A 16,900-nucleotide genomic window follows, 5' to 3' on the forward strand; every position below is an offset into this window, starting at 1 on the left:
AAGCAAAGTCTGTCCCACACTTGCATTTTTCTGCATTTAATATTTATGCTGAGATGGGGTGCAGAGCAAGACAGCAGGCATGGTTCGACCCAGACACTTTGTCCTGGATACGTGACCCCACCAGTCTATGTATTGAGCACGTCCAAGGCTGTGTCTCTTCCTGCTGCCTTCCTTTGCAAACATTGCTCACCAGATCCTTTAATCTCCCCATAAAAGATAGGTATGTAGGTAAGGAGATGGAGAGAGAGATGGGGGGAGAGAGATCTCCTAGGGTATATTTGCCTGGAAAGTCTAGCCCTTGCTTTAAAAAACAAACAAAAAGCAGATCTGCATATGCCAAAAAACTTTCAAGAGTTGGGAGAAAGAAAATCCTGGAAAAGATATTAAGTGAAGTCTGTATCTTTTACTGCAAAGCTTACCATTCCCATTACACACTTTGTCTCGTGCACTTTTCACAACAGTCCTATGAGGACACTCTTACCACATTTTACTGATGGCACGACTCTGGCTTAACAGTGGTAGAGAGTCCCTGGCTCGCAGAAGAAGACATGGTTAAACAGTGGCTCAAACCTGAGACAGCTTGTCTCTCTCCAGACCTATGTCACCACCGTTCCGGCGCCTTGGGGCTTGCTACACTCTCAAAGAAGCCCTTTCGATGGATAATTCCAAGGAGAAAAGCATTTCTCCTATTGTGCTGAATCTTGTCTTCTAACCAACCCTCTTCTGCACCCTCAACATACACACACATCGTCGCTTGTTCTGTCCTTTGGGGCCACAAGGGACAAGCCAGCTCCTGCTTGCACAGGATTTAGACTTGGTAACCCTGTTCCTCTCAATCTTGGCTTTTCCAGCTACAGGAGGGTCGCACAGGTCCACACTCCTGCCTTTGCCAGATATTTTCCAGACTCTGCATTTGCCTGATTACTTCATACAAAGATAAGAATCTGCTTGTGCTTTTTAAAGAGTCTCTTTAGAATAACTTGTTCATTCTCAAATTTTAAAAGCCCTACCATCAGAACATGACCCTTCATGTCGAACCTAAATATCACAAACTGCAATCTACAGTAGTTTCCCCTATGTCTCTCCTCCAAGGGGACATTACCCAGCCAGTTGTCTGCATGTGACATTCTTAAAGAGTATTATTTGCTCTCTGTCTCTTGCCTCTCTGGTGTAAATATGTCCAATTCTAGTACATTTATATTCATAAGATTTACCCTCTCACCCTTCAGTGATGTCTGCAGCTCCTCCCTGACCTCAATTCAAGTTGCTGCTGAGTTCAGGACTAGATTCAATGAGAAGGTCAAGCTTAAGCAAAAGGAGGCTACGGCCATGGACTCATGCTAGGTTTTAGTCCTAGAAGTGCAACAAAATTGCAGCCACATTTCTGTGTGTGCTTACTATGGGTCTGACACCATGCCGAGCTAATCTATAGTCTCCTCGAGAAGAATTTTGACCCCCTTTTACAGATGAGGTCATGGTTTAGAGAGGGATATAGCTTTCCCCGAGTCAGAGAGCTGGTGAGCGGCATTTGAACCCAGGTGTGTCTAGTTCCAAAGCTGAGGCCGTTCCAACCACACTGAAGATATGATGGCTCTTTCCCAGAGTAAAAAAACATCCACTTGCGCTCAGACGGCCATGAGCCCATGGGAAATACACAGCCCTCAAGAAGCCCATTTCCTTCCTCCCTCCCAACAATGCAGCCCTTGGCTGTGCCAACGCACGTCTCCTACATGCACAGTGAAAAATCCTCATTCGACCCTCACTCTGGTCATTATTACCCCAGACTCATTGCCTTAGATTCCCAACCAGCAACTCTAATGGCTTTTTAAATGGAAATTTAAGTCATTTAGCTACACACACAAAAGTGTTGGGTAGAAGTCCAAAAACATTTCAAACTGGCCCATGGTCCTTTCTCATAAAAAAGGGGGGGAGGAGCTAAGAATAGATGGGAAGAGGGTGGGTAGAAAGGGAAGACTCTGTGGAAGGAAAGAGAGAAAGCAATTGCAATAGAGCAGACAATCAATAAATATTTGTCCAGTAAACAAATAAGATGGGCTCTGCTGGTTTGAGAGAAGAGGAACTGCCAAGTTCTCCTCTTCATAATAATTTTTATTCAGTGAGCTCGCCTACATTATAGATCCACTGATTCTTATTTAGGAAACTAATTTGAATGAAAAAGGCTGGTTTTTTTTGTCTTTGTTTTTATGTTTGTTTGTTTGTTTGTTTTCATCCTAACCAAGCAGTAGAAACCCTAAGTAGATGTTACATGATAGTTGGTGAAATGTCAAATATGAACACAATTAGGATGTGGTGTGGACAGGAAGTTCTTGATTCTGTGCACAGCTGGTTCTTTCTGAGTCCCCAGGCCCCTGCTCAGCCCTACGGAAATGCTTCTTGGTTCAACTTCCCCTTCCACAATCCCTCTCCAGGTTATGCAAGACTCTGTGTCATCATGGAAGAGATGGTGACTTGGGATCATGTTGATGCATCTTATCAATGGGATAAGGTCTTCCTGGGGGGGGGAGGGGGGGACCTTTGATAAGATAAGCAATCCAAATCCCACATCTGATTGACATAAATAACTAACTCAGAGTGCGCAACTCTAAGAATAGCATGGGTGTAGGAAAATATCAATTTGTGAAAAAACACATAGCTCCCTGTTATTTTCTTGAACTGCAGTCAGGTGTATTTTCTAGTAAAAGAGGCCTGTCAGTGATGTCATACCGGGTCAAGATCATTCTCATAGGCATCCAATCAATATCATAACCACCTCAAGCGTCACTTTGTCTTCCTATCTTTACTCAGTAATTTCTCGCTGCTTTGACAACTGCCCTTTCCTCGGCTCCCTGGCTGCCGTGCAGCCAAATCCACGGCGCAGATGACTAGACCACTTAGCAGAGGAGGGGCTGCCTCCCGGTAGCTTGTCCCCTCCGACCTCCGTTTGTATCTAGTCCTGTCTCCTCGTATGTCAACACTGCGGTGCATAGTGAATCAATACCAGGAGAGCTTCAAATATAGGAGATATAGCTGGGCCGTCGTGGCTCAGCGGGTGAGCGTCGGCCTAGGATGCAGGTGATCGGGGTTCGATTCCCGGTAAGGGCACATGCCCGGGTTGCGGGCTCGATCCCCAGTTGGGGTCATTCAGGAGGCCACTGGTCAATGACTCTCTCATCATTGATGTTTCTATCTCTCTCTCTTCCTCTCTCTGAAATCAATATAGACATATTTTTTTTAGTTTTAAAAATAAAAATTAAATAAATAAATGTATATGAGACATAAAGTGAAAATTGATTTACAACTACAGGTAGTCAATAGGTTCAATTAGCAGAAAATACTAATAAGCTTGTTGTTTTTCTTTATTTGCTTGTAGAAGAGAATTCCTTCAAGAAGACCAGGAACAACTGATTTAGATTCAACTCTGATTCCAAGTCCCCAACTCTGCCTGAGAGTGAGACACCCTAGGATCCTAGAGGCCCAGAAACATCCCCCAAACCCACCTCCACCATGGGGGCCGTGACTCGGCTGTTGGCAGGCATCTGCCTGGCTGTGCTTGCCCTCCCTGCTGAAGGCGGGGTCCTCAGGAAAGTCATTCGGCACAAGCGACAGAGCGGGGTGAACTTCACTCTGCCGGAGGACAACCAGCCAGTGGTGTTTAACCACGTCTACAACATCAAGCTGCCTGTAGGGTCCCAGTGCTCCGTGGACCTGGACGCAGCCAGTGGGGAGAAGGACCTGGCGCCACCACCAGAGCCCAGCGAAAGCTTCCAGGAGCACACCGTGGATGGGGAGAACCAGATCGTCTTCACGCACCGCATCAACATCCCCCGCCCGGCCTGTGGGTGCGCAGCCGCTCCCGACATCAAGGAGCTCCTGAGCAGGCTGGAGGAGCTGGAGAGCCTGGTGTCGTCCCTGCGGGAGCAGTGCGCCGCGGGAGGGGGCTGCTGCCTGCAGCCCGCGGAAGGTAGGAGCTGGGGGCTGGCCCGGCCCTCGCTGTGCACGGGGGAAAGGACGGGCACGCAGGACCATCAGTTCTTCCCAAAGTGGGTTCCCGGGGAAGCTGACCTCACAAGCTGTTCGTTACAAAGAGATTTATGGTCAAATAAATGTGGGGAATGTAACCATCTCTGTTTGGCCCTCAGTGACAAATGTTTCTCAGAGGAATTCGCAGGCCTCTGACGTCTTGCTTCAAAAAAACCCTATTTCACTTTAGTTACTAGTTTCCAAAACTTATTTGACCATGAAATGTACACATTCGCTCTACCTCAAAACCTGTGAACACACGATGAATTCCTGACCCAAAGGTCATACTCTGAAAGGTACTGATATAGCCCCGTTACCCCATGGCACAAATAGGGAAACTGAGGCCCAGAGGTAGGATGGGGTTCCTCAAGGTCCTGCAATGAGTGGCCAAGTTAGGACGTAAACCACAGTCTTCCACACCCTGGTATTGTTACAAAGGTACAAGGCTGCCCAAGGTGGTACAAGGTCCGGGAATTGGAATAAATGTTCCAGTTGAATGGCAATGAAGATGTTGATCAGGACAATGGTTTCAGCCCCTTTTATGTCATTCATCTAACTTAAGCCTCTCAACAACCCTTTAAGATAAGGCTGAATGCTCCCATTCTACAGATCTAAGAACTGAGGCTCAAAGAACTTAACCGACTCACACAAAGGGTAATAATAAGAGGTCAGAGCTTTGAACAGGCCTGTGTATCTCCAATCTTCCAGTAATACCTACCTGCATCGTTGTTAAAGAAATGTTGCTGCTTTGAAATTATGTCTTCATCTCCATCCTCTAAAGTAGCTAGAACTGCAGGAATTTCAACAGCTTTAAATCAGAGATGAAAATCTCTCTTTCTGCCACTCAGAAAAAATTACCATAAATTACTTAGACAAATTATTTTAAAAGTAGACTTAATCACCATAAGTGGAGAGTACTAAAGACATGCTCTAGGATTCTCAGGGGGGAAAAAAATTTTATTAAAGTTTTCTTTATGCATAAGTTAGTTTATCTTCCACCTCTCAACTCCCTGGCAAAATAGATGGGAGTTCCACAGTAGGATCAATTTTAAAAGTGGGTTGAAATGATTGTCTAGAGCAGCAGTGCTATCAATAGAAGTATAACATGAGCATACGTATAGCCCTAGATTTTCCAGTAGTCAAATTTAAAAAATGAAAAGAAGCAAGTAATGATAATTTGAATTATCTATTTTATTTAACCCAGTTGAACAAAAATATCCATATTTCAGCCTGTACTCAATATAAAAATTATTAATGGGTATTTTACATTCTTTTGCACCAAGCCTTTGAAATCCAGTGTGAATGTGACATTTACAGCACATCTCAATTCAGACCAGCCACAGTTCAATCGCCTAATAGAGCAACACGTGTCCAGTGGCCACCGTACTATACAGCACAGGCGTGGATTCTCACTTTTCAAACCAACATTTTTAGAAATTGCCTTCCTTCCTGCTGTCAGGAGGGAGTAAAGCATATTAGTTCCACTGTATTTCGATGCAGAGAGAATGGAGTGAGTTGTGTTGCTTCTCCTTGGGTTCCACAGAGATCACGCCAATTACACCTATAAATGGAGCTGAGACATTATATAGACTTTAAAGAGCTGAAGTCATGTCAGTGCCGACCTGTGTTCCTCAGGCTCATTCACCACCACAGCCTCCAGGAAAAAGAGGAAAAAAGACAGAAGCCCATGAGTCCTGTGGGGGCAGAGCCAAATTGCAGGTTGTCCTGACAGAATTAGAAAGCCACTCCTTAGGTGCCTCATCTCAGTTATGGAAAATTAGAAAGTTTTGGCCATGTGAACCCATTTACCAACTTGAATCAACCCTAAAAGCTCTGCAAGAGAACATCACGAGCACAGAAGTCAGATCTGAATGTCCCCCTTTAACCCTGAAAGACCCCAGGGAAGTGGCCCATTGGTCCCACTTGACCGACGAAGACACTGAGCTCCAAAAAGAGGCTAATGCCCTTCCCAAATGCAGCATAGCTATTGGGTCAAAGAATCAGCATCGGGTTCCATTCAACAGTTATTTCTTGGACATCTCTCATGTGCCTGACCTTGGCTAGACACCGAGGTAGCAGCGTAGCCCAGCATGCCCCATGCCACTAGGCAGTGACCTGTTACCACTGGGGTCATGGGACTACGTGAAAATTTGTTGAAAACTTTAGGTCCTTTCCCCAGGGGTGGAAACACAAAAACACACATACCTACAAACCTAAACATACAGTCATTACATATAAATCTACAAATTTCAGAGTTCGAGTTAAGAATTCCTACCTAGTGTAATTAGACATGAGTCCCATCTAACTTCACACACTAAGCAACTAGTTTTCGAGCCAGATGGGGCCCTAGGGTGCGACCGTGGTCTGGCTGAACTCAAATCTGGGTTTCGCGGGTAGGAATTGAGCTGCCGTGCTCGGCTGAGAGCCTCTGTTTCCCTTGCAGGCCGCCTGGACACCAGGCCCTTCTGCAGCGGCCGGGGGAACTTCAGCACCGAGGGATGCGGCTGTGTGTGTGAGCCTGGCTGGAAAGGCCCCAACTGCTCCGAGCCTGAATGTCCCAGCAACTGCCACCTGCGAGGCCGGTGCCTGGAGGGGCAGTGCGTGTGCCACGAGGGCTTCACCGGGGAGGACTGCAGCCAGCTGGCCTGTCCCAGCGACTGCAACGACCAGGGCAAGTGCGTGAATGGGGTCTGTGTCTGTTTTGAAGGCTACACGGGGGCTGACTGCAGCCAGGAGCTCTGCCCGGTGCCCTGCAGCGAGGAACACGGCAGGTGCGTGGACGGCCGCTGTGTGTGCCAGGACGGCTTCGCGGGCGACGACTGCAACGAGCCCCTGTGCCTCAACAACTGCTACAACCGTGGGCGGTGCGTGGAAAACGAGTGCGTGTGCGACGAGGGCTTCACGGGCGATGACTGCAGTGAGCTCATCTGCCCCAACGACTGTTTCGACCGGGGCCGCTGTGTCAACGGCACCTGCTACTGCGAAGAGGGCTTCACGGGGGAGGACTGTGGGCAGCTCGCCTGCCCGAACGCCTGCCACGGCCGGGGCCGCTGCGAGGAGGGGCAGTGCGTGTGCCACGAGGGCTTCGCAGGCGCCGACTGCGGCGAGAGGAGGTGTCCCGCCGACTGTCACAACCGGGGCCGCTGCGTCGACGGGCAGTGTGAGTGTGACGACGGCTTCACAGGCGCTGACTGCAGTGAGCTCCGGTGCCCCAAAGGCTGCAGCGGCCACGGCCACTGCGTCAACGGGCAGTGCGTGTGTGACGACGGCCACACCGGGCAGGACTGCGGCCAGCTGCGGTGCCCCAGCGACTGTAACAGCCGTGGCCGCTGCATCAAGGGGAAGTGCGTGTGCGAGCAGGGCTTCCAGGGCTACGACTGCAGCGAGATGAGCTGCCCCAGTGACTGTCACCAGCACGGCCGCTGCGTGAACGGCATGTGTGTCTGTGACGACGGCTACACGGGCGAGGACTGCCGGGATCTGCGGTGCCCCAAGGACTGCAGCCACCGGGGCCGCTGTGTGGACGGGCGATGCGTGTGCGAGGACGGCTTCACGGGCCGCGACTGCGCCGAACTCTCCTGTCCCGGCGACTGCCACGGCCAGGGCCGCTGCGTGAACGGGCAGTGCGTGTGCCACGAGGGCTTCCTGGGCAAAGACTGCAGGGAGCGCAGGTGTCCCGGCGACTGCAACGGCCGGGGCCGATGTGTGGACGGCCGGTGCGTCTGCCACGAGGGCTTCACGGGCCTGGACTGCGGGCAGCGCTCCTGCCCCAAGGACTGCAGTGGCTTGGGGCAGTGCGTGGCGGGCCGCTGCATCTGCAATGAGGGCTACACCGCGGAAGACTGCTCCGAGGGTGAGTCCCAGAGCTCAGACCAGCAAGATAATGGCCATAATTGACTGTACGCCTGGTAGGAGCTGGAGAACTAAGTGTTAAACACACACACACACACACACACGCACAACTCTTTGAAGGGGCCCTGATTACTCACCTGTTACAGGGCTACCTATGTGAAGTCTCAGAGGCTCAGAGAGGTTATGGAATTGTCCTAAAGACACACAGCTAATACATCACAAAGCTGATATTTGAGTGCCTCATTCATCTATACTGAGCTTAACACCCATGCCCAGCATCAAGTAGATGAAATGATAACCTCCCTTTCGCTAAGCATCAGCCTTCTTTCCTGCTTCCCACTGACACCAAACCAATGATACGCCAGATCTCTCTATTTGGATAGAAATAAAGATTCAGCTAAATTGAACGGGCAGTGAGATTATAGAAAACAAACTGTCTTAAATGCACACTCAGCTAAAGACTGAATGCTGATCACTTATGAGGCACACCCGTCTCTTAAATCATCTATTCTATACTGTCTTTGATCCCAAGGATTGTGAGCTCCTTGAAGGAGCAGTATCCCTACAGTTAACAGCAGGCATGGTATACAGTAAGTGCTCAGTGAATACTGGTTGAGTGGAAACATAACACAGGCTGAAAATGCTCATGAGTAATGAGGGTCTTCTTTGTACTTCTCTTATCCACCCATATTATAATTGTCATAATGGGGAATTTCTACCTTGGTTAAGACTGTTGGTAGATCAGAATAAGTAAACAGCTGTGTGTTTAGTGTGGTAAAGGCAAAAAAAGCTGCCTGGGAAGAACTCTAGGCTGGCAGGGAGATGTGAGTCCCAAATTTGATGAGATGAGCTAAGTTGGGCAAGTCCCTCCACCTCACTCATATCTAGAAAGTGAAAAGGTTGGACCAGAGGAGCCCAAATTTCCTTCCCAGAACTAAGGATGTGTGACTTGAAGTGCACAGCAGGGAGCTCAGCTCAGACTGCACCTCCCATGCAGATGGCCTGAATCTGAACTAGGGTCCAGGGACTGGAGAAGTTGGAGGAGCCAGGTCACAAAGAACCCTCCAGGCCACACTGCAGACCTGGGACTGCAGCCTGAAGGCAATGGGTGGCCACCGAAGCTTTTAAAGATGGGTGCAGCACGGGTTCCTTCACGAGTTAGAAAACGGAAGCTGGATCTCGGGCCTCTTTGACCGCCAGTGGAAGAAAGAATTTCAGGGCCCAGTACTGACCCCATCTGTCCTTCCTTATTCCCACCAGTGTCCCCTCCCAAAGACCTTATAGTGACAGAAGTGACGGAGGAGACCGTAAACCTGGCCTGGGAGAATGAGATGCGGGTCACGGAGTACCTCATCGTGTACACACCCACCCACGAGGATGGCCTGGAAATGCAGTTCCGCGTCCCCGGAGACCAGACGTCCACCACCATCCGGGAGCTGGAGCCTGGCGTGGAGTATTTCATCCGCGTGTTCGCCATCCTGGAAAACAAGAGGAGCATTCCCGTCAGCGCCAGGGTGGCCACTTGTGAGTGAGCAGAGCTGCCCTTGGCAGCCTCAACCCCCTCCCCCCTTCCTGCTTCCCCTCCCCCCTCCCCCCAGTGCATAACTGCCCCCATGAGTTATCGCCTTGCCTTTCCCCATAGCTCCATAGCTGCCCTTTCATAGTTACACAATTAAGGCCCTGGACTCCAGTGAAGCCCACTGAATATTCTCTTAAAGAAACTCCTTGTACACTAACTCATTTAACTCACTATAACCCTGTAAGATTAGGAGCTACTGTTAACCCATTTTATAGATGAGGAAACTGGGACTCTTAATAGTTGAACATCTCATCCCAAATCACAGTTAAAAGTGATGGAGATGGGATCTGAACCCTGGCAGTCCAGTTGCAGATTTATGCTCTTAACCACTCTATTCTATGCCTACATTCCTCTGGAGCTTACTGTCTATACATATATTTAAGAGTAGAAACACTAGGGTTCATGTTATTGCTTTAAGAATCCAACATCAGTATAATTTTCTTTATACCTGAAAAGCAAGGTGGGCTAGAAAGTGGTCTTTTTTTGCTTAGTCATGATAATATTGGCTCCCATGTTAAACTTCTGGTACATGCCAGGAACCATGTCCAGCAGTCTACACGAATATACCACTCAGTCCCGGAGACATTCCCAAGGGGCATGTTCCTCTCCCCAGTGAAGAAACTGAGGCTCGGGGCATTTTGTGCAACTTGCCCAAGTACACAAAGTTTGTAACTGTAGAACTTAGATTCTAGCCCACGTCTGATTCCAAAGCCTGTGCGTGTATGAGGTTTAACCATGTGAAATTGCCAAGATTTAATCATACGGTTGGTCCTAATGTTAATTTCCACACTGGCTTGCAGCAGACAGCATCCCAGAAAATCCCTTAAATAGAATTCAGCTCAGATGATCAGCTCAGATGACCGCAGCAGCGGAACAGGGCATTGTCGCCTCTGCCACACATGCCACCATCCTTACCTCCTCTCTGTGCTCTTCCTCACAGACTTGCCTGCACCCGAAGGCCTCAAATTCAAGTCCATCAAGGAGACATCTGTGGAAGTGGAGTGGGATCCTTTGGACATCGCTTTCGAAACCTGGGAGATCATCTTCCGGAACAAGGTAGGGAGCACAAAGCAGCGGACGGGCATGAGTCTAAAAGCGGCCAGAGGCCTCTGCAGACCTCCTGTCAACTCTAGTTCCTCGGCTTTGGGTGGAGGACAAGGCTCTGATGGCCCCTTGTGTGTTTGGATATACATTTTAAGTGATTTTAATAAGTCAATAAGCACAGCCCTTAAGGCTGAGAGCCTAGACAAATGGAAGCTAGCAAGTCATCTCTAGGTTTCAATTATTTCTCATAGTCTCAAACATCTCTATTCAGAGGCAAAGAAGAGAAGAAATGGTCTGTGTCTCAAAATGCCTCTAGGCCTAAAGTACCTGTGAGGCGGGGAAGTGGGTTCCTGAGTTCAAGCCCAGGCTTTTCCACTAACTAGCCAGGTACCTCTGGGACAGTCACCGACTTCTACGGTGCTGCCTTTTTCTTCTGCCGAAGGAGAGGTTAAGCCCGTGGCTCCAGAATCGCTTTGACTCACATTCTGCCCCTTAACTTGAGTGTCAAAGGGGTGAGTAGAGAAGTTTCTGAGAGAGAGAAACACACTGGAGAAATGTCTTTATCATGTTTGTATCCTCAGCACCTACCAAGCGGACCCAATGCACAATAAGTGCTTAGTGAACAGAGGAAAGAATAACAGAGGAATGAATGAGTGTGGAATGAATGACTCACATAAACGAAGAGGCTGGCACCTCCTTCAGGCCTTACCAAGGTGCTTCTGTCTTTCAGAATAAAGAAGATGAAGAAGAGATCACCAAAAGCCTGAGGAGGCCAGAGACCACGTACCGGCAAACTGGCCTGGCTCCTGGACAGGAATATGAGATATCTCTGCACATCGTGAAAAACAATACTCGGGGCCCAGGCCTGAAGAGGGTGACAACCACCCGTGAGTATCCTCCTTATTATCACTGACACAATGACCAAGCTGATTGCAACTCATAGTATTTCTGGTGTAACATGCCCTCCTAGGTAGTAGCGCCTGTATTCATTAGCTTTTGCTAAGTAAAAAACAAGCCCCAAACTTAGTGGCTTAAAACAATAATTCTGCACATTGGTGATTTAAGGTTGGGCTCAACCGGACAATTTTTCTGTTTTAACTGGGCTCATGTTTACATCTGTGTGGGCTGGGGGCTGGTTGATCTAGGATGGCCTCAGCCTTTCTGCTTTGCTGGTCTCTCAGCCTCCAGGATGCTACCCCGCCTTGCTCTGATACTAGCTGACCAGGCTCAAAACTGGAACTAATATCACTTCCACCAGAGCAAATCTCAAAGCCAGTGCAGATTTAAGGGTTGGGGGAACAGATCCATCTCTTGAAGAGCTTTCAACACAGCATTTCAAAGTGGTGCAGATGCAAGATAATTGAGACCATTGCGAGCAATCTACCCGCCACCTAATTTAATATTAGCACCAGTCCTGTGAAAGAGGCAGGGCAAATATTAATGTTATTATTTTTCAAGAGCAGAAACCAAGGCTTAGAGAAACTAAATTCATTTAAGCAATTCCAAATGGTTGATACCACCGGGACTACAATTTTTAGCCAACGCCTTGCATTACCACGAGCACTGACTAGGCCCTGGTGTGTGCAGAATGTTAACTCCATGTCTTCCATGGGAATCTAAATGAAATGCCACTCAGTAGTAATGATGCCGGAACTTCTTGGGGGTAGAATAGGATCTGGCATCGCTAGATCATTTGGGGGGAGGGGGGGGAATCTGAATTTGGAGTTGTTCTACCAGAAAGCAAAGTTTTAATAAATAAATAAATAAATAAAAACATTTTTCATCTCCATTTGGGAAAACCTCTTTATCTTTTTAAGATAACACATGTACCAACTGCTTAAGAATTGGACTTTTTTGGCAGGGTGTTGTTGGGAAGTTCAATCTGTTGACTGATGACAAGAAAGAACACCTTGCACTTAAATATTTGCACACTTTGCCCAGCTTGGAGTCACCTTATAGGATTGTCTCCTTTATAAGCAAGTGTTTTCCGTCACCCTGACAACATCCCTCAGTGGTGGGTAGAGGGCAGGTACCAACAGGAGAAAAATCATTAGATCATCAGAAAGGCATAGAGAACAAATGCTTATTTGTTACAGAGAAGACACGCTGAGAGTACCAAAGGCACTGCTTTCATCGGCCCTTTTCTTTGTACTCTCACTGTAGGCATTGGCTGCTTTATTTCCTTCTTACTGCAGGACAAACATCCTAACATTAGAAGTTCTGTAATCACATAAATATAACACTGAGAGGCAGATATTTACCTGGTCATTTTGCTGCTTTTTTCGGGTTTAAGTTAAAGTTTTGGTGCCAAAATGTTTTTGACTGTTTCCCTCTGATCTTCCTAGAGGTAGTATTACAGTCATTTGGGGCACAGGAATGTTTTTGAGAGGCCTTCTTTTGAGAAGAAGAAATCGCATGGGGTTTGGACCCACACGGCCCTGAGTGTGAATTCCAGCCTCACCACTCGCCGTTACCTGGGGCAGGTTCACTTTATAAACCTCCGGCCCACCATGTGGAACATGGGCTTATGGTATCCTGCCCACGGAGTTGTCATGAGGGTTCAGACATAAAGGACAAAGCGCAGGGCTTAGCGCCATAGTTCCGAATGAGAAGTCATCATCAACCAGCTTTGCCTAATTAAACAGCAAAAGAGACTAAGGCAATGTTTTTCAAATGAAGCAGCCCCTAAGCTTGTTTCTTGAATTTATGAAACAGTAATGATAATAATAGCAGAGTAACAGCCACCCATGATGCACTGCCATGTCCGGGGCTCCCTGCCAGATGCTTTGCAAGAGTTGTCCTCTCCTTGACTTAGAAAAAGCAACAAGCCCTGCAAGGTGGCATCGTGGCTATGCACAGCTGTTGAACAGGGAAAGATAAAATAAGGTCGGGGGTCGATATTACGCCTGATTATGCACAGATGGGTCAGGATGGCTGGCTCTCTGCTCAGCCCTGGCACTGCCCCTGATCCCTGAAACAGCGCTATCCTCTGCCCGTCACAGGCCTGGACGCTCCCAGCCAGATCGAGGTGAAAGATGTCACGGACACCACTGCGCTGGTCACCTGGTTCAAGCCCCTGGCTGAGATCGACGGCATCGAGCTCTCCTATGGGATCAAAGATGCGCCGGGCGACCGCACCACCATCGACCTCACCCACGATGAGAACCAGTACTCCATTGGGAACCTGAAGCCAGACACCGAGTACGAGGTGTCCCTCATCTCCCGTAGGGGCGACATGTCCAGCAACCCTGCCAAAGAGACCTTCACAACAGGTGAGGGGCCTTCCCGTGGTCTCAGCGCCAGCAAACGAAGGATTGCGAGACTTCCATCCACTCTGCGCTGAGGTGTCTTCCAGGCTCCTCTAACAGCAAGAATAGAGAAAGGGAATTTTTGTTCCTTTAAATTTTATTTTCAATCATTGTACTGGTTGATTGATTAATTTTTCAAAGAAAAAAATACCCCAAATAACCTTCCAAAGCTATATATATATATATATATATATATATATATATATATATATATATATATATATATCTGCACATACATAGAAGGGGTTGGTCTGACATTCTCAGACAAAAGCTCTAGTAAACATAATTTTTAATAATAAAATATAGCACATGGAAAACATGAATGACAGATGCCTCCTAGCCTCTTAGCCTATGGCATTTTTTAAAAGTACCATAGCATCAATCACTCATTCGATAAAATATTTTTTCAGAGCTCAATAAGAAACATTAGAAATTCAGTGATGAGTACAGCAGACCAGTTCTTACTCCCATAGAACTTATGTGTGAGTTTCTATATGGTTTTTTTACACACAAAATCTGAGGAAGACGTGAATGACTAAAGTATCGTGCATTTTAATAATGAGGAAGGGGCCAACTATGTAGTATCTGTTTAGATTCGGGCATCGGCTATTGAGACGGGTGTGGGGTGAGTTTGTCATTTTCCTCCAATGTCAGGAAACTTTCACGTCTCAGCTTGAATTGTCAGACTCCCACTCTCCTGGCGCTTGGTGTTTTCCATACAAATGTCCCTCCCTCGCCCCAATAGGCCTGGATGCTCCCAGGAATCTTCGGCGTGTGTCCCAGACAGACAACAGCGTCACCCTGGAATGGAGGAACGGCAAGGCGGCCGTCGACAGCTACAGAATTAAGTATGCACCCATCTCCGGAGGCGACCACGCCGAGGTCGAGGTCCCAAGGAGCCAGCAGGCCACCACCAAGACCACTCTCACGGGTGAGATCCGCATCCCAGACCCAGCCGCCCGGGGACATGCCCCACCCTGCACCCCCCAGAGAGAGGGCGCAGTGCAGTTCCCAGCGACCCCTCCCCCTTGGGTGCAGTGAGTCCGTCTGTAGAACATCCTAGGCACTGAAAACCCATCGCCTCCGGGGACGGCTCAGGGCCGTTTTTGTGATCCTCTGAAAGCCTTTCCGATTGGAAGCTGAACTTCAACCTGCGCGTTCTCTCTCAGGTCTGAGGCCGGGAACTGAGTATGGGATCGGAGTGTCGGCTGTGAAGGGGGACATGGAGAGCATTCCGGCCACCATCAACGCGGCCACAGGTGAGGCACGCCCGACGCCCCGGGGCTGGCTCTCACAGACACGGGCTCGCGAGGCGGAAAACCTGCTTTAAGGGAAACAGCAGATGCCCCAAAGAGAAAGGGACCCCCAGGATCATGCAGCCCAGATGCCTCATTCGAAAGTAACGTGGGCACATCGCATCCAAACGATGCTGACGCCGCTGCTCTCAGTACAGGACGGGGAACAGCAAATTTCTTTTTAGGAAAAATTGGAACCAGACTTTATAAGAAATCTACAAACTTTTTAAAGTTTGTAACCAATCCCATAGGTTTCTTTTTTTATACCATTGACTGATCAAAACACATCTGGGGGGTTTCTCTTAGAACGCACCCAACGTACATCCCCTGGTCACACAAGTTATAGTGGCGAGAACACAGTTCAAGTGAGACTGTGCCCTTTCTTTCACGTTGCACCTGAAGCTCCGGTCTGGGTGAGGATGGTGAGGGGCCACCTGATGTGAAGCCATTGATACTTCAAGTGTTTTGTTTTTTTTTTTTTTCTGGGAAAGCTGTGAAAAAGAAAACACTTTCCTCTCTCTCTGAGCCAGCCCCCTCCTCACCTCTGCCCAGATACTGTGAAGGAGAGAGGCTGGAGTCAGAGGGGACACAGACGGTGCTTCACAGCTTCCTCGCGATGCAGGGGCCGATGCTGAGCACTTGCAAATTCTGCTTGAGCTCTAAGATCGTTGTAGAGCCGCATGCTATTGAAACAACACAGAGAGAGCCCCCTGAGCCCCTCGCTCATTCCTCCCCAATGGTTACAACTGTTTCATCATAGAGCAACGTCACAACCAAGAAGCTGACATTGATAGGATCTGTCAGCTTTACTCCGAGGTCCCGGCGTTACACGCACTCATCTGTGTGTGTCTAGTTCTCTGCAGGTTTATCACATGTAGGTTTTTTAATCTTTACTACAATCAAAACACAGAATAGTTCCGTCACGGGGACCTCTCTTCACTTTTTATAGCCACGACACCTCCCTCCCTCCCTGCCCCTAACCCTGGGCAATCACTAATCTGTTCTTCTCTATAATTCTGTCATTTCAAGAACACTACATAAAAGGAATCGTATAGTTGCAGCCTTTAGACATCGGCCTTTTCACGCAGCATAATTCTCTTGAGGTCCAACCAAACTGTTTCTTGTATCAGTGGTCGGTTCCTTCCCAATGCCCTTAATTGAGCGACACTTTGCGGTATGGTGCATGCTGCTATATTCTTTTCGGTCTTCCAAAAACCCGATGACCAAACGTATAGCCTCATTTGCAAAGGTGAAAACTGAGACTGTTAGGTGAGTCTCCTGGGGCCACCCAGCCGCAGCCTGTCTCACAGCCCACGGAGTGTTCATCTCTGTGTTTCCCTCCCAGACATGGACGCCCCCAAGGACCTTCGGGTGTCTGAAACTGGGGAGACCACCCTGACCCTGCTCTGGAGGTCACCGTTGGCCAAGTTCGACCATTACCGCCTCAACTACAGCCTCCCCTCCGGCCAGCCGGTGGAGGTGCAGCTTCCCAGGGACGCCACCTCCTACGTGCTGAGAGGCCTGGAGCCCGGGCGGGAATATCCCATCGTGCTGAGAGCGGAGAAGGGCAGGCACAAGAGCAAGGCGGCGCGGGTGAAGGCGTCCACAGGTGAGGCCCGCCCCAGCCCCCGCGCCCTGCTCACGCCGGGCCTCACGCCAGCCGCGGCCGCCTTCCCCGAGGACGCCAGGTGGAAGCCTCTAAATGCCGCTTTGAAAGGGCCACTTACTTACCTTTTCCTCTTGTCAGCTGGTTCAGCCAAGTCCCCTTGCTGGGTGATCAATCATGGTTTTCAACTTTTTCC

At 48.7% G+C, this 16,900-nt stretch overlaps 1 protein-coding gene across 5 annotated transcripts in view; it reads left to right on the forward strand.

Moving 5' to 3' along the window:
* TNC (tenascin C) overlaps positions 1 to 16,900 on the forward strand; it is an 81,843-nt gene that overhangs the window by 21,753 nt on the left and 43,190 nt on the right. For all 5 annotated transcript variants that reach the window (XM_087822862.1, XM_087822863.1, XM_087822861.1 and 2 more), the window contains exons 2-10: positions 3,371 to 3,961; positions 6,464 to 7,873; positions 9,133 to 9,396; positions 10,392 to 10,507; positions 11,226 to 11,382; positions 13,498 to 13,767; positions 14,549 to 14,734; positions 14,973 to 15,062; positions 16,444 to 16,707. In XM_087822862.1, coding sequence (XP_087678988.1) covers positions 3,505 to 3,961; positions 6,464 to 7,873; positions 9,133 to 9,396; positions 10,392 to 10,507; positions 11,226 to 11,382; positions 13,498 to 13,767; positions 14,549 to 14,734; positions 14,973 to 15,062; positions 16,444 to 16,707 — 3,214 coding nt within the window. In that variant the 5' untranslated portion in view covers positions 3,371 to 3,504. The remainder of the gene's footprint in view (positions 1 to 3,370; positions 3,962 to 6,463; positions 7,874 to 9,132; positions 9,397 to 10,391; positions 10,508 to 11,225; positions 11,383 to 13,497; positions 13,768 to 14,548; positions 14,735 to 14,972; positions 15,063 to 16,443; positions 16,708 to 16,900) is intronic.

The sequence above is a fragment of the Miniopterus natalensis genome, chromosome 12 (assembly GCF_054644295.1).
Source record: "Miniopterus natalensis isolate mMinNat1 chromosome 12, mMinNat1.hap1, whole genome shotgun sequence".
In the NCBI taxonomy this organism is placed as follows: domain Eukaryota; kingdom Metazoa; phylum Chordata; class Mammalia; order Chiroptera; family Miniopteridae; genus Miniopterus; species Miniopterus natalensis.